General features: G+C 42.0%; 1 protein-coding gene across 2 annotated transcripts in view; it reads right to left on the minus strand.

Annotated features, from left to right (window-relative positions):
- The window catches only part of slc2a2 (solute carrier family 2 member 2), a 41,837-nt gene that overhangs the window by 7,748 nt on the left and 11,719 nt on the right, over nucleotides 1-22,370 (minus strand). For both annotated transcript variants that reach the window (XM_048542742.2, XM_048542741.2), the window contains exons 4-10: nucleotides 22,191-22,315; nucleotides 20,290-20,405; nucleotides 18,303-18,465; nucleotides 14,217-14,404; nucleotides 12,177-12,281; nucleotides 4,231-4,332; nucleotides 540-743 (exon numbers count right to left, since the gene is read on the minus strand). In XM_048542742.2, the coding sequence (XP_048398699.2) occupies nucleotides 540-743; nucleotides 4,231-4,332; nucleotides 12,177-12,281; nucleotides 14,217-14,404; nucleotides 18,303-18,465; nucleotides 20,290-20,405; nucleotides 22,191-22,315 (1,003 nt within the window). The remainder of the gene's footprint in view (nucleotides 1-539; nucleotides 744-4,230; nucleotides 4,333-12,176; nucleotides 12,282-14,216; nucleotides 14,405-18,302; nucleotides 18,466-20,289; nucleotides 20,406-22,190; nucleotides 22,316-22,370) is intronic.

A 22,370-nucleotide genomic window follows, 5' to 3' on the forward strand; every position in this document is an offset into this window, starting at 1 on the left:
AATGGGAACTGCAGATGCTGGAGAATCCAAGATAACAAAGTGTGAAGCTGGATGAACACAGCAGGCCAAGCAGCATCTCAGGAGCACAAAAGCTGACGTTTTGGGCCTAGACTCCTCCCTGATGAAGGGTCTAGGCCCAAAACGTCAGCTTTTGTGCTCCTGAGATGCTGCTTGGCCTGCTGTGTTCATCCAGCTTCACACTTTGTTATCCTCTGAGATGTTTTTGCTTCTCTAATTCTGGTCTCTTGCACATCCCTAATTTTAACTGCTCTAACATTGCCTGGGTCCAAACCATTTGGAATTCTACTACTCTGACCTGTCCTCCCGTATGTGTAAAGTGTGAAATAAATGCAAATTTTGATGGAGTTTAGGATTTCATGATTTTACAATAGTCTTTAGCATGTTGGCGTAACACTGAACAGTATAAGTGAATCCTGCAGACACTACTGTATTGAACAAAGGCACATTAAGATGTCAGTTTGGATTATGTCTTTACAGAATTAAATATTATTGAAAAAGCGGGTTGTAAATTCCCTTACCGCAATGTATGGGAAGCACATTCCCACAAAGAAATTACAGGTCCAATTGCAGAAACCCGCAATCGTTATAGCAGCTGGCCGTGCCCCTTGGCTAAATAACTCTGCTACGATAAACCAAGGGATCGGGCCTGGTCCAATCTCGAAGAAGGCTACGAAGATAAAGATAGCTGACATGCTCAGGTATCTCATCCAGGTGAAGTTGTGCTGAGGGGAGAAAAGGAACATAGAAACATAAGAACCAGGAGCAAGAGTAGGCAGTTCGGCTCCTCGACCTCGCTCAAATATTCAATACAAGGAAAGCTGATCTAATCTTGGCCTCAACTCTACTTTGCTGCCTGCTCTCCATAATCTCTCAACCTGCTTTATCCATCTTAAATTTACTTAATGTCCTGCAAATCCACTGCTCTCAAGTAGTGAATTGCACAGATTCATGACCTTCTGAGAGAAGTAATTTTTCCTCATCTCTCTTTTAAATCTGCCACCCCTTATCCTAAAACTTTCTAGATTTATTTTGTAACCCTTCTTTAGAATTTCATATGCCTCAATTAGATCTCATCTCTTTCTTCTAAACTCTCATGAATACAGGCAAAACTGCTCAATTCCACTTCATAAGAAAAACCTTATCTTTGAAATCAATCGAGTGAATCTCACCCGAACTTCTTTCAGTGCAACTATATCACTTCTCAAGTAGGAGTCTAAAACTGTACATGATAGCTCAGGTGTGGTCTTGCTAATGCCTTGTACAGTTGCAGCAACACTTCCCAACTTTACACTCTATTCCTGTTGCAATAAGTGCCAAAATTCCACTTGTCTTCCTTATTAACTGCTGTGCTTGCATACTAGTTTTCTGTGATTCATTCACAAGGAAATCCAGATCCCTCTGCACCAAACATTCTGATGTTTCTCTCCATTTAGGTAATCAGTTAACTTTCTAGTCTTCGAACCAAAATGGATCACATTATGATGATCCACTTCAAACTCCATCAGCTAACCAATCTATATTCATTTGTAAGTTTCTTATTTCTTTATTGCAACTTACTTTCCCATCTATGATAGTGGCATCTACAATTTGTCTATGGTACCATCTATCCCCACATCCAAGTTATTAATACAGAGTGTAAATAGGTGAGGCCCAAGGACCGAACCCTGTGGCACCCCACCAGTTATATCTTGCCAATTCTCTTATGCCAACCCTCTGTTTTGTGTTGGCTAGCCAATCCTCTATCCGAGGTAATAAATTGGCCCCATGTGAACGAGGGTCTTCAAAATTAAAATAAAAGGACATCAAAAACAAGAATCAAACCAAGAGGGAGAGGCTAGAACTAACTGGAAGGCTTGTATGGGCTGGGATTTTAGTTTTGAAGCAAAAGCTGAAGAGGAACCAGATAGACAGCTTTATGGTAATGAAGAGATACAAAAGGGTAGATGCAATGAAAATCGTTCCACTTTTGACAGCCCAGAACTAGATAAGGTGACAAATATAAAATAGTCATTAATAGGTCAGACGGAAAATTTACAAAAAAAGTCTTTAACCAGACATTACCACAAAAGTTAGTTACGGTACATCAGAAGAAGTTGGATAACCATGTGAAAGTGAAAGGAATAGTACAATATGCTGATAGGATAGGATAAGACAGTGAAAGAGGCTTGTCTGTTGTGTTATGTCTGATGATTCATAAGGCAGCATACCATTAAAAGTTATACCCATGGCATCATCACTGTATTACAGCAAGTGACTTGAAGATATAAAGTTCTCATGTTCTATATTTCAATGGCAATTGTTTAGCGGTTTTGTCGCTGGACTGTTAGTCCAGAGACCCAGGTAATGCCCTGGGGACCCGGACTGAATCCTGCCATGACAGTAGAATTTGAATTCAATTAAAATCTGGAATTAAGAGTCTAGTGACTATGAATCCATTGCTGATTTTCAGAAAAACCCATCTGATTCACTAATGATGTTTTGGAAGAAAACTGCAATCCTTACCTGGTCTTGCTTATGTGTGACTCCAGACCCATAGCAATGTGGTTGACTCTCAACCTCCCTCTTACAATTAGGAATGACCTAGCTGGTGATGCCCACATCCCGTGAATGAATTTTTAAAAACACAATGAAAGCATACTCCTCTGTTATAACATAACATGACAATGTAATATTATCCCAGATACTTATGGACCTGAGAAATAGAACATAGAACAGGAACATAGAACATAAGACACTACAGCACAGTACAGGATCTTCAGCCCACAATGTTGTGCTGACCTATTATCCTACTCTAAGACCAAACTAACCTGCAAAACCTACATTTTATTATCCAAGATAATCCAAGAGTTGCTTAAATGTCCCTAATGTATCTGACTCCACTACCACCGCTGGCAGCCAATTCCACGCACCCACCACTCTCTGCGGAAAGAATCTACCTCTAACATCTCCCCAAACCTTCCTCCAATCACCTTAAAATTATGCCCCCTCATAATCGTCATTTCTGCCCCAGGAAAAAGTCTCTGGCTATCCACTCTACCTGTGCCTCTCATCAACTTGTGCACCTCTATCAAGTACCCTTTCATCCTTCTTTGCTCCAATGAGGAAAGCGCTAGATCTGTCAACCTTTCCTCATAAGACTTGCCCTCCATTCTAGGCAGCATCCTGGCAAATCTTCTCTGCACCTTCTCTAAAGTTTCCACGTCCTTCTTATAATGAGGCGACCATAACTGCACACAATGTTCCAAGTGTGACCTAACCAGGATTTTACAGAGCTGCAGCATAACCTTGTGGCTCTTAAACTCAATTCCCCTGCTCAATGTTACTCAAATGTAATATTTCAACATAATAGTGAGTTTTAATAAATGTCCATTGGATCTTTCAATGCTATACTATCATTCAGCTTCTGATGTTATAGGATATAACATAAACACTGCATATCAGTTAAAACACCCTGTTGGAGCCAAACGCGCACCAAGGTAGAAGCAATGGCTGTCTTTGATAGATATTTGAAAAACCAATTGATAAACAGCTGATTAGCAGTTTTGAATAACTGAGAATTTGGAGACAAAGAGAATTCCCTCCTTGCAACAGCATCAGTTTCAGTGAGTACAGGCTGTTGTTGTAATTGGAACCATAGCCAGGTGGATCATACTGACTATGTGTTGGGGGCTGTTAACCAGTGAGCTGTGGCTGACAGATATAAACAGAAATGTCAGAAGGGCTCTTCAGTTTAAGTAATGGCTTTGATTTGGCTGGTAACAGCCAAAAAAATGGTGTACATGTAAATAAATGGTGATGGGATACTGGCCTCTGTGCAGTTATTTCACAGATAGACAGGGTAATAACTGTCAAGAAAACAAAGTAACTTCTTTTTTGATTAGCATATTAGTTCTTTCAAGAGAAAAGACATTTCTAATGATGTCTAGAGTAAATGAAAGGGACCTGTTTCTGTGTTGTGGATCCAATTAAAAGCAGCTAAACAATAGCCAAAGAGTAAAAGTAACCTTTCTGTAAACTCTGCTGGGGGACCAAATGTCTTGATGGTGAGTGAATAAACTTTAAGAGTTTTGCCATTGTCTGTGAAGCCTATGGAGAGCTCCTAAGGCTACAAATGGCACTATGCAAATATAACTTATTTACATTTTTACAGCTGTATATGTGTGGGTTTGAGGATTTTGCTTTCTGTATTCGTGCATCAACTTCACTCACCTGGAAAACCAGTCCAATTGTCATTAGAAATGCACAGCAGCACATCCCTGCCAGGCCTATTATGTAGAGAGATCGACGGCCAGCATGCTCCACCAGGAAAACCTATAGAAGATATATGTCAGAGGAAGCAAAATATGTCTGACCTTGAAGCAATCCTCCTGTGATGCTCCTGCTTCTCTTAGATCACAGCTAAAATTCCTCTGGCTATGCAGCAAGCCTTATTTTATTGGTGTGAATCCGTTTATCTATCTTGCCTGTTGTTTATTTGTGCAAATATCATTGTATGCTATTTCTCCCTTTCTCAGCCCTGTCCTAACATTGAAGCTGTACATTAGTGCTTTGGCATAGTTCTACATATTCTGATACCCAGTTCAATCTTAGGAACATAGAAAGAGCATAAGACCATTCAACCTCCTCAAGCACCATCATTCCATTACATTGTGGCTGATCTAATTTTCAACTCTATATTTATTTACTTTTGATCCATTAATTTGGGTAGCCAACAAAAATCTAACAATCACTGTCTTAAAAGCTCCAATTTCATCCAGTATCCACAGCCTTTGTAAAGGAGAGTTCTGGAATACCAGAGATAATGGGAACTGCAGATGCTGGAGATTCCAAGATAATAAAATGTGAGGCTGGATGAACACAGCAGGCCAAGCAGCATCTCAGGAGCACAAAAGCTGACGTCTAGGCCCGAAACGTCAGCTTTTGTGCTCCTGAGATGCTGCTTGGCCTGCTGTGTTCATCCAGCCTCACATTTTATTATTCTGGAATACCATTTTGCTTTGTGTGGAGAAGTTCTTCCTCTCTCCACTTCAATCAGTCCAGCTCCCAAGTTTAATGTTAACCCTCATATTTTTAATGTCCCTACCAGCAGAAATAGTTCCTCTTTTTGCTTGCCATAATTCACATTTTAAATTTTTTTTGAGATTCCCTACAGTGTGGAAACAGGCCCTTTGGCCCAACAAGTCCACACCGCCCCTTGAAGCATCCCACCCAGACCCATCCCCCTATAACCCACACACCCCTGAACACTACGGGCAATTTAGCATGGCCAATCCACCTAGCCTGCACATCTTTGGACTGTGGGAGGAAGCCGGAGCACCGAAGGAAACCCACGCAGACACGGGGAGAATGTACAAACTCCGCACAGTCACCCGAGGCTGGAATCGAACCCGGCTCCCTGGTGCAGTGAGGATGTAGTGCTAACCACTGAGGCACCATGCCACCCAAAATGAAGACCTACTCTTCATAGGCCAATTCAATAGTCTTCTATAAGTCAGCCAGGACCTAAGAAAGGGTTAATTGTCATCCCAAGATAAACTCTGCCAATCTGTTCCTGGATGAAGGTAACCAATTCTCCATTATTCAGCTCTGCTTCTGGTTCTGTGCTGATTACCGATATTATGTGACAATGTTTTAATAACTGGAATATGAACATAACCTTAAATTTAACCATATGTTTCACAAGACACTTAAGTATCTCATATATGGTGTAGTTAGCTATTAAATAATATAAATAAAATGTATTAAACATATTCTATTTAACTAGGATCAAACTTGTGCCTAAGACTTCATGTGGGTATCTATTCCTGCATGGTATCAGTAGCTTAGGCTTATACCAGCAAGACGGATTTGTGGTGGTGAATCTATCCAACATATCCCAGATCATTTCTGGCATTCTGAGACATTGATAAAATGCAGTGATGAATTTTTCAATTATAAGATGTTACAGCAAGCTATATCACCATTGCGACTGGGGGCAGAGGTGATGCTGGTAATGAAAATCAAAGTGACTTTCATCATCTAATATCCATTAGCCCACGATATAGCTCATGATGTTCATCATAACAGGGATCGGTGACTAGTAGTCACCAGTGAGAGTCTTGGTTGATTGTTCTCAGGACCACTGAACAAGATGAATTGTAGGTCACCTAATTATTTGCATTGAGAACAGTTATCTCAGCACAGAATGGCAATGAAACCTTGGATAGCCCAGAACTAGACTGGCATACAGTGAGACCTTTGGGAGTGTTTGCTTCGTTAATAGCATGACTATTTGTTCATCTGGTAGCGCGCTTGCCTGTATGTTAGCATATATGGGTTCAAACTCTCTTAAAATTAGAGGATTAACTCCTGAGATTAAGGAACTGTCTTATGAGGTAACTTGTGTTGTTTATGGAATTCAGCAACAAATCCTCTTTTCTTCAAGAAACAAACATTATTTAGTATTATCAAGAAGATGCTCTTTTCTTAAAAGGATATAACTTATTGCATGATAGCAGTTTAACTGGTATGATAGACATTGGCTAAGATATTCTGAAGAGTGGCAATCACAGTGAGATTGTCACTTTGCTCCCTTTGCAATAGTACAGAACTCTAGGAGTGCCAATCCTGTTCTCCTTCAGAAATGCAGACTTTAGCTGAAATCACACAATTACCCCTCCTGCAATATATCAGGGAAAGACAAACCATGCCTCCTATAGCAGCAGTTAGTGTAATGCATTTTATTATTTAAACATCCAGCAGCACTGCCAGAATCTTCGATAGCTGTTCTGAAAGGCTGAATATATAAGTGTTGGTTAGGGTGCCAGATATGTAAGGTACCAAGTGAGTACGGTGCCAAGTGTGTCAGGTGGTACGTACCATGGTAGTGATGAGACTCAAAATGGAATTGGTGAAAGTACAGGCCCAACATGTTCCCCATAGGGTGAAATGTAGGAGGAACAATCCCAGAGAAGCCTGAATGTCTAGGAATTTTCAAACTGGATAAGGAGGACAAGAGAAACTTTTAACAAATTAAAAGGGAGCAAATCAATAGCCCTTGTGGAGGACTGAAGGTACAGGGGAATTTAAGAAAGCAGTTCGGAAAACAAAGAGGGAATGTGAGAAATCACTGGTTGGGTAAGATTAGGGAGAATCCCAAGACTTCATAAGTATATCAAGGGGAAGAGGATAACCAGCAAACATGTTGGACCCATTAAGGACTAAAAGAGCATTGATAGGAGTTAAACAAATACTTCATATCATTCTTCACTTGCGAGATTTTTTAAGTAGTTTGACAAAGGGAGTGAAGAGGTACTGAAGGATTTAATGAGCTTAACAATGGATACACTCCTGGGCTCAAATAAGTTGTGTCCCAGGCTGCTGTGGGAGAAAGGGAAGGAAATTATGAGGGGTCTGCCTCAAATGTTTAATTCCTCTCTGGTGGCAGGGGAAGTGCCAGAGGACTGGAGACCAGCTAATGTGACTCCACTCAAAAACCATGGAAGTGTGGAAGGAGGCCATTTGGCTCATCAAGTCCGCACCGACCCTCTGAGTAGCATCCACTCACTAATCCCCTTACCCAATCCAGTTAACCCTGCATTTCCCATGGCCAATCCACCTAACCTGCACACCTATGGACTGTGGGAGGTAACCTGAGCAGTCAGAGGAAACCCACACAGACACTGGGAAAAAGTGCAAACTCCACAGAGACAGTCGCCCAGTGCTGGAACCAAGCTTGGGTCCCTGGCACTGTGAGGCAACTGCGCAAACCACTGACCCATTGTGCCGCCCATGAGCCACCTTGCTGCCCCTGAAGTATCACACTTTTCAAATTTTTGGTAGGGATAAACCTGGGAATTATAGATTAGCGAGTCTCCCATCAGTGATGGGCAAACTACCAGATAAAATTCTGTAGAAGAGAATTAGCCTTCACTCAGAGAGACAAGGTTTGATGAGGAATAGTCAGCATGGCTTTGTCAGAGGGTGGTCTTGCTTAACAAATTTGATTGAATTTTTCAAGGAGATATCCGGGAGTGTAGATGAGGGTTGTGTGGTTGATAGAACATAGAACGTAGAAAATACAACACAGTAACAGGCCTTTCAGCCCACAGCACTGTGCCAGTCATGACAAATGAAACTAATCCCTTGTGCCTGCCCTTGGTCCATTTCTTGCATTTTCATGTGCTTATTTGAAAGTCCCTTAAATGCCCTTAATGTATCTACCTCCACCACCACACTTGACAGTGCGTTCCAGACTCCTACCACTCTATATAAAAAACTTGCCCCTCACGTCTCCTTTGAATTTTCCCACTCTCACCTTAAATGCATGTCCCCTAGTATTAGATATATCAACTCTGAGAAAAAGATTCTGACTGTCAACCCTATCTATGCATGTAATAATTTTATAAACTTCTATCACGTCTCCCCTCAACCTTCGCCCCTCAAGACAAAACAACTGAGTTTTTCTAGCCTCTCCTCATAGCTCAGAGTCTCTAATACATCTTGGTGTAATGTGACAATCAGAACTAAATGCAATATTCTAAGTGTGGCCTAACCAACGTCTTATAAAGCTTCAATATGACATTCTGACTCTTGTACTCAGTTCCCTAACCAAAAAAGGCAAGCATGCCATACGCCTTCTTTACTGCCCTATCAACTTACACGGCCACTTTCAGGGAGCTCTGGACTTGAACCCCAAGATCTTTCTGCACATCACTGCTGTTCAGAGACTTGCCATTAACTATATACTTTTGCCTAACATTTGATCTCCCAAAGTGTTCAGCAGCATAACACAGGATCAGGGCTGGGTCCCTTATTGTCCATGCTTTATATTAACAATGCAGATGAGAATGTGAGGAGGATGATATGTAAGTTTGCAGATGGCCAGATGGATGGCAGTGAGGAAGAATGTCGTACATTACAGGAGGATATAAACAGATTGGTAGGATGGATAGATCAGTGACAGTTGGAATTTAACCCTGATAGGCATGAGGTGATACAGTTTCGAAAAAGAAGCAAGACAAGGGAATACTCATTAAAGGAAAGAACAGAGAGATCTTGGGGTGCTTATCAACAGTTCCTTGAATGCGGCTGGACAAGTTAATAGAGTAGTTAAGCAGTCACACAGGACACGTGCCTTCATCTGTTGTGGCATTGATTATAAGCACAGTGAGGTCATGGTGGGGCTGTACGGAACTTTGGTTAAAGAACTAACAAAAACACAAAGAAAATTACAGCACAGGAACAGGCCCTTCGGCCCTCCAAGCCTGCGCCAATCCAAATCCTCTATCTAAACCTGTCACCTATTTTCCAAGGATCTGTATCCCTCTGCTCCCTGCCCATTCATGTATCTGTCTAGATACATCTTAAATGACGCTTTCATCCCCGCCACTACCACCTCCGCTGGCAACGCGTTCCAGGCACCCACCCCACTCTGCGTAAAGAACTTTCCACGTATATCTTCCTTAAACCTTTCCCCTCTTACCTTGAAATCATGACCCCTAGTAATTGAGTGCCCCACTCTGGGAAAAAGCTTCTTGCTATCCACCCTGTCTATACCTCTCATGATTTTGTAGACCTCAATCAGGTCCCCCCTCGACCTCTGTCTTTCTAAAGTAAATAATCCTAATCTACTCAACCTCTCTTCATAACTAGCACCCTCCATACCAGGCAACATCCTGGTGAACCTCCTCCACACCCTCTCCAAAGCATCCACATCCTTTTGATAAAGTGGTGACCAGAACTGTACACAGTATTCCAAATGTGGTTGAACCAAAGTCCTATACAACTATAACAAGATCTATCAACTCTTGTCCTCAATACCCTGTCTGAAGAATGAAAGCATGCTGTATGCCTTCTTGACCACTCTACCAACCTGTGTTGCCACCTTCAGGGTACAATGGATCTGAACACCCAGATATCTCTGTGCATCAATTTTCCCCAGGGCTTTTCCATTTACCGTATAGTTTGCTCTTGAATTGGATCTTCCAAAATGAATCACAACGCATTTGCCTGGATTGAACTCCATCTGCCATTTCTCAGCCTAACTCTCCAATCTATCTGTATTTTTGCTGCATTCTCCAACAGTCCCCTACTCCACCAATCTTAGTATCATCTGCAAACTTGCTAATCAGACCATCTATGCCTTCCTCCAGATCATTTACATATATCACAAACAACTGTGGTCCCAACACGGATCCTTGTGGAACACCACTGGTCACAGTTCTCCATTTTGAGGAACTCCACTACAACTCTCTGTTGCCCAGCCAGTTCTCTATCCATCTAGCTCGCACACCACGTGACTTCACTTTATCCATCAGCCTACCATGGGGAACCTTCTCAAATGCCTTACTAAAGTCCATGTATATGACATCTACAGCCCTTCCCTCATCTATCAACCTTGACACTTCCTCAAAGAAGTCAGAAGCCAGAGCTGGAGTACTATGTACAGTTCACCACACAATAGGGAGGAAGAGATTGTATTGGAGAGGGTAAAGTGGAGATTCACTAGGATCTTTCATGCAACAGAACAGTTTACCTATGAACAGAGTCTAGATAAGCTCAGGCTGTTTTCTTTAGAGCAGCGAAGGCTGAGAAGGGCCTTGATTTGAGGTATTCAAGACTATGAGGAACATAGGCAAGATGGATAGAATGCACACAACTCCCTTAGTTGAAGGATCAGTAACAAAGGGCATAGTTTTAAGGTGAGAGGCAGAAGGTTTAGTGGAGATTTGAGGAAAAATGTTTTCACCCAGAGGGTAGTGGGAATCTGGAATGCACTGTCTGGGAGGGTCGTTGAGACAGGAAACCTCACAACCTTAAAAAGGTACATGAATGAGCACTTTAAATATCATAACATTCACGACCATGGCTGGCTAGTGGGACTAGTGTATATTTAGAGCAGTTCCTCTTGGTGCAGACTCTTGATGGGCCAAGAGATCTTTCCTGTACAGTATGATTCTATAATGGTGTGCCTCAGGTAGGTCAGAGTGGTTATGTCAGGGTTGGCAGTGGTGGGGGATGTGTTATGTTGGAGCTGCCTATATGGGGATGAATACTGAGCTTGTGGGGGCTGGTTAATTGGAGATGAAGGGACTGGTGGGAATGCAATGGATATTGATGCTGGTGTATGAAGGGGTTGATGCTAGGGTAGCAGTTGGTTGAGAGAATCAGGTTAGAGATGTGGCCATGTCGTTAAGGGTGTTCAGGAAATGTGTGGATGGGAGGAGGGAGTTGTAATGTGAGGGTTTAGGATAATAGCTACTCAGGAGTTAATAGTAATCATCTAACCTTTTTTGTTAGCTGGTCATGAATTTCTCTTACATTAATGGGCTTTGAAAAGCAGAGGAATTTTCCATCTGGGTCTTCTATTTTCCCAACAATTGTGATGCAGCCTGCTGTGTCTAGGATTCCACAAGCTCCTAATGTACGATTCCAGTCTATGCTTCTCAAACAAATCTATGGCCATTGGAATATGCTTGTTACTAAAGCTATAAGTAGACCTGCGAATGTAGATTTGTGCTCAAAAAAATCCTAAATTGTTTTGCCTTATCCCATCCAAACCAGTAATGACGTCCTCAGATTGGGTGGAGCTTAATGCACGTTTCTCTTAAAAATCATTACCTTGCAACAAAACTCTGGAATCGGAAATGAAGAGAGATGAAATATATCAAATTTTCAGAGGTTGCTAAAAGAGAAATGGATTTCTCCTCGTCAATATTTATTCCTTGACCAACAATAGATTAAGTAGTGATTTATCTCATTACTGGCCTTGGAATCTTGCTATTTAAAAACTAGCTGCCACATTTCCTATATTATATTAGAAAGGTAAAGGCAAGGTTACCATAGTCTCTTATTAGGGAGAAACAATTGGTGGTGGCTTAACCAGAAGGGTTGGGAAGAAGAGTCCTTCATGGTAATCTCTGACAGTGCACAATTTGAACCTATGCTGTTGGCATTGGTCTACATTGCAAACCAGCTGTTCAACCAACTGAGCTAACTGATCCCACTACCACTTCCCCTCACAAATGTGACAACAGTGAATGCTCACCACATATTTCACTCATGGCGGAATCCTTTGTGATAACCTGTGATTATAATACAGGGCTATAGAAATCCATGTCTTTCTCTTATTCATCAGAAAAGATACCAAAAAACATGTTTTTCTGGCTACTTACTGAAACCAAAGTGAAGATAATGTTGACCACTCCAACCCCGATGGTGGCATACACCGGGTGTGATAAATCAGCCTGTCTGAAAATAGATGTGGAATAGTAGAATATCTACAGGGAATGAGAAAAAAGAGTTATGACAAAAAATAATAGACATCTGATACTGGATCAAACTGAACGTTTAGAAAGTGCCACTGGAACCAGAAGATGAGTGTGATTTGAGGTTATGATCTCATGACCTCAGAAATTAAGGTCAAAATATAACCCTCCCACTTCCATTACACTCACTCAGTGGTGATTGAAATAAGACAAAAAGCATAGTACATACAACATGGGAGAAAGCCATGCAACCCATCATGTCAATGTTAGCACTTTAAAACCCCCAACTTTCTGTCTCTTTTCCCATAGCTTTCTGAATCTTCCTTCACTTCCCTTTCAAGCAACACCTTCTAGATCACAAACGCTAACTAAGTAATGGCAAATCTTCCACATTCACCCTCTGGTTCTTTTGGAAATATTACAAGATAAAGCTAAAAGTGTTGCCCTGGAGAATGCAGCAGTTAATGATAACTGACAGTTAACTATTGGGTTGTGTTAGATTTCAAAGCATGCAGACGCCTCTGATTAGTCAAGGCATTGTCGTGAGAAGTGAACCAGCAAATGGTGTCACCTACTTTGTTGAGTTGGGGCAAGAGAACTGTATATTCATGTTCTTTCCGTACTGCAAAGAATAGGGTCCTATGTACTAATATTTGTAGTTTCTAATATGTGCTTGTGTGCCATGCTGCAAGCCTGACTGATCATTTTAAATTGATTGGCAGCATAATTCTTCACACATTCAGGATTATCCAGCAAATGTTGTCTAATTGCAGAAACAAAGCTAATGTTGGACACTTGTGGATTTTGCAAATACAGACTGCTGAATGAACTCAGTACATTGCATTCTCAATGGCAATATCTCTACCAAGCATAGTCAACTTGCCAACCAATCAGCAGTCTCCTCTTCTGTGGTATAAATATGGGTTTTCCCTTCACACTGGCATTCTTATAAATTGTCCAAATATGTGCAAAATGAAAAGCTTCAACAAATGAGAGATAATGGGAACTGCAGATGCTGGAGAATTCCAAGATAATAAAATGTGAGGCTGGATGAACACAGCAGGCCAAGCAGCATCTCAGGAGCACAAACGCTGACGTTTCGGGCCTGGACCCTTCATCAGAGAGGGGGATGGGGAGAGGGAACTGGAATAAATAAGGAGAGAGGGGGAGGCGGACCGAAGATGGAGAGTAAAGAAGATAGGTGGAGAGAGTATAGGTGGGGAGGTAGGGAGGGGATAGGTCAGTCCAGGGAAGACGGACAGGTCAAGGAGGTGGGATGAGGTTAGTAGGTAGATGGGGGTGCGGCTTGGGGTGGGAGGAAGGGATGGGTGAGAGGAAGAACCTGTTAGGGAGGCAGAGACAGGTTGGACTGGTATTGGGATGCAGTGGGTGGGGGGGAAGAGCTGGGCTGGTTGTGTGGTGCAGTGGGGGGAGGGGACGAACTGGGCTGGTTTTGGGATGCAGTAGGGGAAGGGGAGATTTTGAAACTGGTGAAGTCCACATTGATACCATTAGGCTGCAGGGTTCCCAGGCGGAATATGAGTTGCTGTTCCTGCAACCTTCGGGTGGCATCATTGTGGCAGTGCAGGAGGCCCATGATGGACATGTCATCAAGAGAATGGGAGGGGGAGTGGAAATGGTTTGCGACTGGGAGGTGCAGTTGCTTGTTGCGAAACAGCTGTTCAACCAACTGAGCTAACTGATCCCACTACCACTTCCCCTCACAACTGTGACAACAGTGAATGCTCACCACATATTTCACTCATGGCGGAATCCTTTGTGATAACCTGTGATTATAATACAGGGCTATAGAAAGAGGTGTTCTGAGTGGAGCTTCAACAAATGATTACTTTTTCAGCAATACTCAAGGCCAGTATTGCCAAACTGTTACTTCAGCACTGCCTTTCATGACAAAAATTCAGCAGAGCTGTTATTATTGACACTCACTGCGTTAATTCCAGATAATTGCTGGGCTATGTGTAGCATCAAGGCAATGGTAAGGGGCTGTCTGTAGCTGGAAGAGCAGAGCAACTGTGCTATGGACACTTTCTTCTCTTTCTGGATTTTCTCCTTCTCCTTCTTCATCTCTTCGATGTATTTGTCAGTGTCAGATATCTGCAGTAATCTTTTCAAACCTGGAAAATACAGAAGGCCAAACAAATTAATTGATCACTAAATCATTGTACAGAGCAGAACGAGCATGCGAACCAATAAATATTGGCCCCAATAAATACAGCAGTTCTCCCACCATGCTGGCCTTAAGAACAGCAACAGCATAGGGTGACAAACTATGAATGGTACTTTGAAACCAAAACAGACATTTGTTGGAGAAACTCTGCCAGTCTGGCAGCACCTCTGGAGAGGAAGTACAGTTAACATTTCAAATCCAAAGACCCTTCTTCAAAACTGCTAGATCTCCAGTTCAGCAATTTGTTTTTGTTTCATATCTTCAGCATCTGCAGTTCTTTATTTGATTTTAGTCAGTTTTCCTCGACGCTATTCTTATCAAACAATCCCAGGGCAGGTACAGTACTGTCTAGTCAGAGAGTTAAGCACATGACCTTTCGATACATAAGCAAGTCAAACCTGAAGCAACAGGATAATCTCTCTCTGGTGCTCTTGGTCAATATTTATCCCTTAATTTAAACAAACAGGCACAACCCAGTCATTTTCTGAAGAAGGGTCTCGACGCGAAACGTCAGTCTTCCTGCTCCTCTGATGCTGCTTGGCCTGCTGTGTTCATCCAGCTCTACACCTTGTTATCTCAGATTCTCCAGCATCAGCAATTCCTACTATCTCTACAACCCAGTCATGAACAAGCTGGTGTTTGTGGGAGCTTGCTGTGTGCAAACTGCTGTGGTTTCCTACAATTCAGTCGTGCCAGAATTTCAAAAGTATTACTTTAAAGTGTTACAAAACATTGAGACATCCCGAGGTTGTAGAAATCACGATAGAAATGCACGTCCAATGTCTCAGGAGTCGGGTCTCAAGAAATTTCTACAGAGTTCTGCATCCATTTTAAAGCCACTTTACATAAGTAATGATTTAAAGTTTTTCTAAAGAGAAAAAGAAAGGAAAATGTGAACAGCTCAAAGAATTCTGAACTGGAATTTGGCAAAACTAAAATGCACCCACCCCATTGCTTTGCTACAATCCAATGTTTCTGTGTTTCACTTCCTATCATGAGTTTTTGTTAATATAAACTATACGAATTGTTTCCTGCAGTCCTAAAATTATCCCAACATTATTTTATTCATGGTGGCATCATTTTATTATTGAAGGTGTGTTACAGATGACAGCATCTGGGATGATCAAAAATTAGTTACCAACATGCCCAAAGGCTGCGCCAGGTTTTCGTTTATTTATTGCCATTTCTGTCACGGAGTTAGAAGCTTAGAACTTATCAATTAGAAAAGCATCGAGGGGAAATATTGCATCTGCAGGATTTCTTTCATTTCTGTGCATAATGTGCGAGTTCATAAAGCTCTTCTGCTCTATAGAACCAGTTCTCCCTGGGAGAAGTAAGGGTCACTGTCATAGAAGCATTCAAATGACAGTCTATCAGACTGTTGCTCACCGTAATTACACGGAGGGAGTGCTGCTTTTGAATGAGTTCTGTTTCTCTTTGAGGCTGGGCTAGGGAGGTGCCGGCATTATCCTCACTGAACTGGTTAATTCAATCAACAGTGTCATTTCCCCATTGCTTTTGATGAGAGTTTGCTGTGTGCAAGCCGGTCACTCCACTTACTACATTAATGACAACACTCTGAAAAGTATTTATTCAAATACAAAGCGCTTTGGGATGTTGTGATACGTTGAAAGTTATGTGCAAGCCTTTTTATTTTTTTTAAGCTGTGAGTTAGCACTTGCACCCAAACAGAAAGACATAAAGAGACACAGAAATTCCTCTGTGCATGCAACTAAATGAAACTGAATGCCAAATTAAACAATCATTCACCCCACCTCTGCTCTGCTTTTGACAAGCCCCTGTGCTCAGCCAATCTGAGTTGAGAACACAGCTGGTGACTAATCTCAAACATTGAAGGATTACAACCACCATGCCTCACCTCACTCAATCCGGATTCTTATCTCTTCCCAGCCTGAATTTACACTTATTAAATACATTTCTGGTTGGCTCTGTGGTTAGCACTGCTGCTTCATAAGACCAGGGACCTGGGTCCAATTCCACCCTCAGTGTGGAGCTTGCAATTTCTCCCTGTGTCAGTGTGGGTTTCCTCAGTGTGCTCTGGTTTCCTCCCACAGTCTAAAACATGCAGGCTGGGTGGGTTGGCCATGCTAAATTGCCCACAGTGTTCAGGGATGTGTAGATTAGGGGAATGGGTCTGGGTGGGCTGCTCTGAGGGTTGTTGTGACCTTGTTGGGCCAAAGGGCCTGTTTCCACACTGTAGGAATTCTTCTATGAGATTTTGTGGATAAATATTTTGTGCTACTAGATTCTTAGGTCTTGGCTGCCATTAATAAATGTTCGAATGATGTCCTGATTATTGTTTCTGTGTGTACGAGAACACTTGCTGACCTTCCCCTGCCCAAACCAATATGCTCACCAGCATTTTGCCCTCTCTTCCCAAAAGTGGTGATTCCCTAATGAGGCTAGCAAGAGCTGCTGATGCTGGAGTCAGAGACAACACAGTGTGGAGCTGGATGAACACAGCAGGCCAGGCAGCATCAGAGGAGCAGGAAAGCTGATGTTTTGGGTCATTGGTTCATTCAGTTGGCTAGCTGGTTTACAATGCAGAGCGACGCCACAGGCACATGATCAATTCCTGCAGTTACCACAAAGGAATTTCCATCCTAAACATTCCTGAGAGGCATGGTGACTCTCAGGTTAAGACTCCACAGCCATCACTCTCTAATGAGAGTATAGAGCTGTGGTGATTTCTGACTCCGAAGGCTGTACAATCTAATGGGACCTGAAACTTCATCCAAAGAACTTTCTGTCGTCTCACGTAGATCACTTACTCCTTCCCCCTCATCCAGGGCAAAATCTAGGACCTTTGGGACAACACAGCCTCAGACTTAAGAGCGACCTTTATCAATCAGTTCACTTTGTACTGTTAGTATTAAAAAGGCAGATGTGTGTATGCAAATATACAAATACTTCCTCTCAGACTAAAACTAAATGCCACTTTAAACAATGTAGTGCCCCACCTCTGCCCTGCTGGAAACACACCTCTCTGTTCAGCCAATCAGAGCTCAGAGCCTGGCTGGTCAAACATATTGGTGATAAATCACAAACACGATCCTGTTACAGTGATGCAAACAACACTGGCATGTTGAAAGCATTCATTCAATCCACGTCATCACCAATCCTAATTTACTATATTAAAGCAACACTCTTATGGAGGAATGTTATAAATTGTAAGGGACTGATTGTTCAGGCACTGCCTCAAACAGGTTTGTCTACTTGATCAAGGTCCAACCAGCTTGTCCCTCTGCATCCTCTTCTCTGGTTCCCCTAAGGGTGCATGCCAATGATGCTGTATGGGAGCCTAGGGTCTGAGCCCTCATCCAAATAAGCACCTTCTGAAGTATCTTCCACCAAGTGGGATATCACATTGGAGATCCTCATCTCCTAGCAGTTCAAGCAGGAAGATGATCAAAGCACATTTTTCAATGCATTTGATTGAGTAAAGAACTACGACAAAGGAAAACCTTGTTCGTGACACCAAAGGCTTGCTAACAATTGCTGAAATTTTGCGTTGGGACAGAGATTATCGTGCCAGGGTTTAACGAGGGACAATGACACTGAACCAAATGCTTTCTCATAGAAGCATAGAAAATAGGAGCAAGTATCCTTTTGAACCTGCAGCAATCCCTCAGTACGAACCCTCTGACAGTGTGGCATACCCTCAGTACTGACCCACTGGCTAAGCTGCACTCCCTCAGTACTGACCCTCCAACAGTGTAGCACTCCCTTATTATTAACCCTCTGACCATGCAACGCTCCCTCAGTACTGACCCTTGGGCAGTGCTGTAGTCCTTCAGTACGACCCTGCGCTCCCATTCACTCACTTTCCCTTGCTGCTTCTTCTTTTCCAAGTTTTATGTACAGGTAGCGAGGACTCTCAGGACAGAAGGGCAGCAGGATGGTCTGTAGAATGGCTGGCACACCTGAAAGGCCAAGAATTGCAGGCCACAATCGATCATTACCTAGCAGGAACGTCAAGCCAAGCACCTAAAAGGATGGAACATAATGAAATTCACCTTAATTTCTGTTGTGCTTTTGTAAATGTTACCTTTCTCTTTTTAATTCCCTGAATTTTTGATTGTGGACTGACATGGGAAAAAAAACTGTTCTTAAAATCAAGGATTGTTTTGGAATTGCTACACTGTTTGAAAATAATTGTAAGAGATAGTAGGAACTGCAGATGCTGGATCAGAGATAACACATTGTGGAGCTGGAGGAACACAGCAGGCCAGGCAGCATCAGAGGAGCAGGAAAGTTGACGTTTTAGGTCAGGAGCCTTCAGAAATTTGGTCCCTTGAACCTGCTCCACGATTTAACTAGATTATGGTCAATCTACCACCTCACCTTCCCTCATTATCCCTGTATTCCTTAACAGCCAATATTGATTGTTAGCATTGATCTTTGTCTTGAACGACTCAATATTTGAGCATAACCACAACTCTCTAGGGCAGAAATTTCTACAAATTAGGGATGGGCAATGAATGCTATTTGGAAGTAAGTAACCTGGCACTCATTGTAAAAGATAATAAGAACTGCCGATGTTGGGGTCAGAGATAACACAGTGTGGAGCTGGAGGAACACACCAGGCCAAGCAGCATCGGCCAACAATACCTACACCCATCAAGTAAATAAAATAAATTTATGATCTTCTTATTTTAGCCATACTTATTCAGTCAAAGAAGAAATGCCCCTGTTCCATCCCAGAATTCTAACTATTTAGCTCTTGGTAAATTGGGAGCTAAAATAATCAGTCACAGCATTATTTGTGATAGTGAATGGACAGCCAGAAATCCAATTGCTAATCCAGGAGAGTTCTCCCCAGTATTTGGGGCTAATAATTTATACTCAAAAAGCCTCACTAATCAAAATCAACAAAAGTTGGTTTTGCCAGTGGCATCCCCTCATAAAAGGATGAAGAATTGCTAATATCTTTTAAAAAATGTTCAAACCCCTCCACAAATCCACATTGACTGCTTATTATACATATTATGATTTTCTAACTGCCTTGTTAGCACATTCTTAATAATGTATTTTAAAGTTTAGTCAACGTAATCATTTAGGAAAAGATCATTTGCCAATTTGTGCACAGCAATTTCCCCACAAATTGTAAGGTGATCATGACTAGATCATCTGTTATTTCTTGTGAAACTGGTTGAGGATAATTATGAGCCCTGAACTCTCCTGGATTAACACCAGCTGATTTGCCCATACACTGTCCCAAAAGACACTGCAGCTGATAGATTGTTTTACCACCCAATCACCGTCTGATTGAACAAATACTGCGATGGTAATTGGGATGTTCCTGCTGCAGCTGATTATATGATACATCCGTCATTGTGTATAGGTTAGGTAATTCACTCTACCCTCAGCCCTGACATCGCACAGTCTTTACCTCAACTCTACCATGCACCTCCATACTCTAGAAACGTGCCAAAAAATTAGCCCTTAGAGATCAATTCAACTCTGGGGCAATTGGCACAGGCCAAATGGTCTCCTTCTGCGTTGCCCAAGTCCATAATTATTCAATAACTCAATATGTAACAGTATCTGAGGGCATCTTCACTTCAGGCACTTCCACAACCGCTCTCAAGGGGCAACAAAGGATGGGCACTGTCAATAACATCCACCTCACCAGAGGAAATAAAGCAAAATAAATTATAATGATTCATTTCTGACAGTAAGCAATTTCTCATCTGTGACGACTATGGGTTGTAAGGTTTGAACTGAGAGAACTGGTTGATCAATCTTGATGATGATTGCTTTTTTGGCTTAGATCCCATAGTGAGCACAAAGCTTCTTGAAGTACTGTACCTGGCTGAGGAGGATACCCGTGACGATGGCCAATTGGTGCATGGTGCCCAGGGCCCCTCGCAGTCTGGTAGGTGAGATCTCTCCAACATACATGGGCACCAACCCTGAAGTCAGCCCTAGAAGAGTTGAAAAACAGCTTGATTGATTTTTAATGAAGCATTTAAAGAACAATGGCACTCAAAGTTAAAGAATTCCCATGATGAAATCTGCGCCAAAGTCAATATCAACAAAATCCAAGTGTCAACTCATTGCTCCAACAGCATGTCTCAGTCAGGCATACCTACTGGCTGATAAAGGATCTTTAAGAGAAACTTATTTCATTTCTTAATAAAATCTTTTCCTGGCTATCTCTCCTGACTACAGAATGAGGTATCTAATACCCAAGATATAACACAGGCATTGCATCTTAGACACCTGCTTTGCAAAACCTTTGCTCATTGGGTTATATTTCCATTGATGGATTGAAATGAAAATCTGAGGTTTCAGAGACTAGGATACATCCCAGTTCTTGCCAAAAGGCTCAGGTTGAATTGTGTGACACAGTAGGTGTGAATAGGTTGTCTGTCCTGGCTGGTGAGGATAAAAACAAGGAACATGGTTTCGGTGTAAGGGGTAGGTTGTTTAAGACTGCGGTAAGGAGGGCTTTTTTTTCAATCAGAGGATGGTGAATCTTTGAAATTCTCTACCCCAAGGAAATGTGGAAGCTCAAAATATTAAAGTATTTTGCAGACAGAAATCAACAGATTTAGAATCATAGAATCGTAGCATGGTACAGAACAGAAACAGTCCAACTTATCCATGCTGACCAGATATCCTAAATTAATCTAGTCCCATTTGCCAGCAATTGGCCCATATTCCTCGAAACCCTTCTTATTTATTTAAATGTTATAGTTTACCAGCCTCCACCACTTGCTCTGGCAGCTCTTTCCATACATGCACCACCCTCTGTGAAAAAGTTGCCCCTCTCACCTTAAACCTATGCCCTCTAGTTTTGGACTCCCCCAGTCTGGGAAAAAGCCATCAACTATTCACCCTATCCATGTTCTTCATGATTTTATAAACCTCTACAAGGTCACCCCTCAGCCTCTGAAGCTCCATGGAAAATAGCCCCAGCCTATTCAGCCTCTCCCTATAGCTCAGACCTTCCAACCCTGGCAATATGCTTCTAAATCTTGTCTGCATCCTTTCAAGTTTAACAGCGTCTTTCCTAGAACAGAGAGAGCAGAATTACACACAGTATTCCAAAAATGTCCCAATTAATGTCCTGTACAGTCGCAATATGACATCCCAACTCCTAAACCCAATGCACTGATCAATAAAGACTAACATACCAAACATCTTCACTATTCTGTTTACCTGCAATTCCAGTTTCAAGGATCTCTGAACTTGCATGCCAAGGTAACCTTGTCCAACATCACTCCCCAGTATCCAAATTTCTGGATAGTAATGACATCAAGGAACATAGGAATAGTGCAGAAAAATGCCTTCAAGGTAAATGGTCAATCTGGATCTATTGAAATAGCAAGTGAAGCTCAATTGGCCGCATGGCCTCCTCCTATTCCTGTATTCCTATACTTCCATCTTCCCACCCTAGCTTTCAAGGAATCAATGGACAAAAACATTTCCCCTTAAATCTCATTCACAGGCAAAATGGTCTGGCACAGTTTAATCCCTAAGCTTTTCATTTCTGCAAAAAGTTGATTGGCTATTTGATTGGCTCAAAGTTATATAATAAAATGTCAAAACTCCAGAGTGACTTGACACTTTGTCAAGATCCACAGCAAGTCCTCGTTATGTCCAACGGCACTCTGTTGGAAGTTAAGAAATTTTCAATGGCCATTCAGATATTAGCAAGGCTGCTCATTACAGAAGAAAAATCATTCATAATACTGATACTTTACCACAGTAAATTCCAGTGATAGCCCGTCCTACAATGATGAGGATGTGCGATAGGCCAAATTTGGCTAATCCCATGAGAAGAGCACCAACTATTGCAAGGATATTTATGGCTAACATAGCTTTCAGTCTGGGAAAAGAATCAAATGTAAAAGTTATTTCTCTGAATATTATCTCATTTAAAC

The sequence above is a fragment of the Stegostoma tigrinum genome, chromosome 14 (genome assembly GCF_030684315.1).
Source record: "Stegostoma tigrinum isolate sSteTig4 chromosome 14, sSteTig4.hap1, whole genome shotgun sequence".
Taxonomy (NCBI): Eukaryota; Metazoa; Chordata; class Chondrichthyes; order Orectolobiformes; family Stegostomatidae; genus Stegostoma; species Stegostoma tigrinum.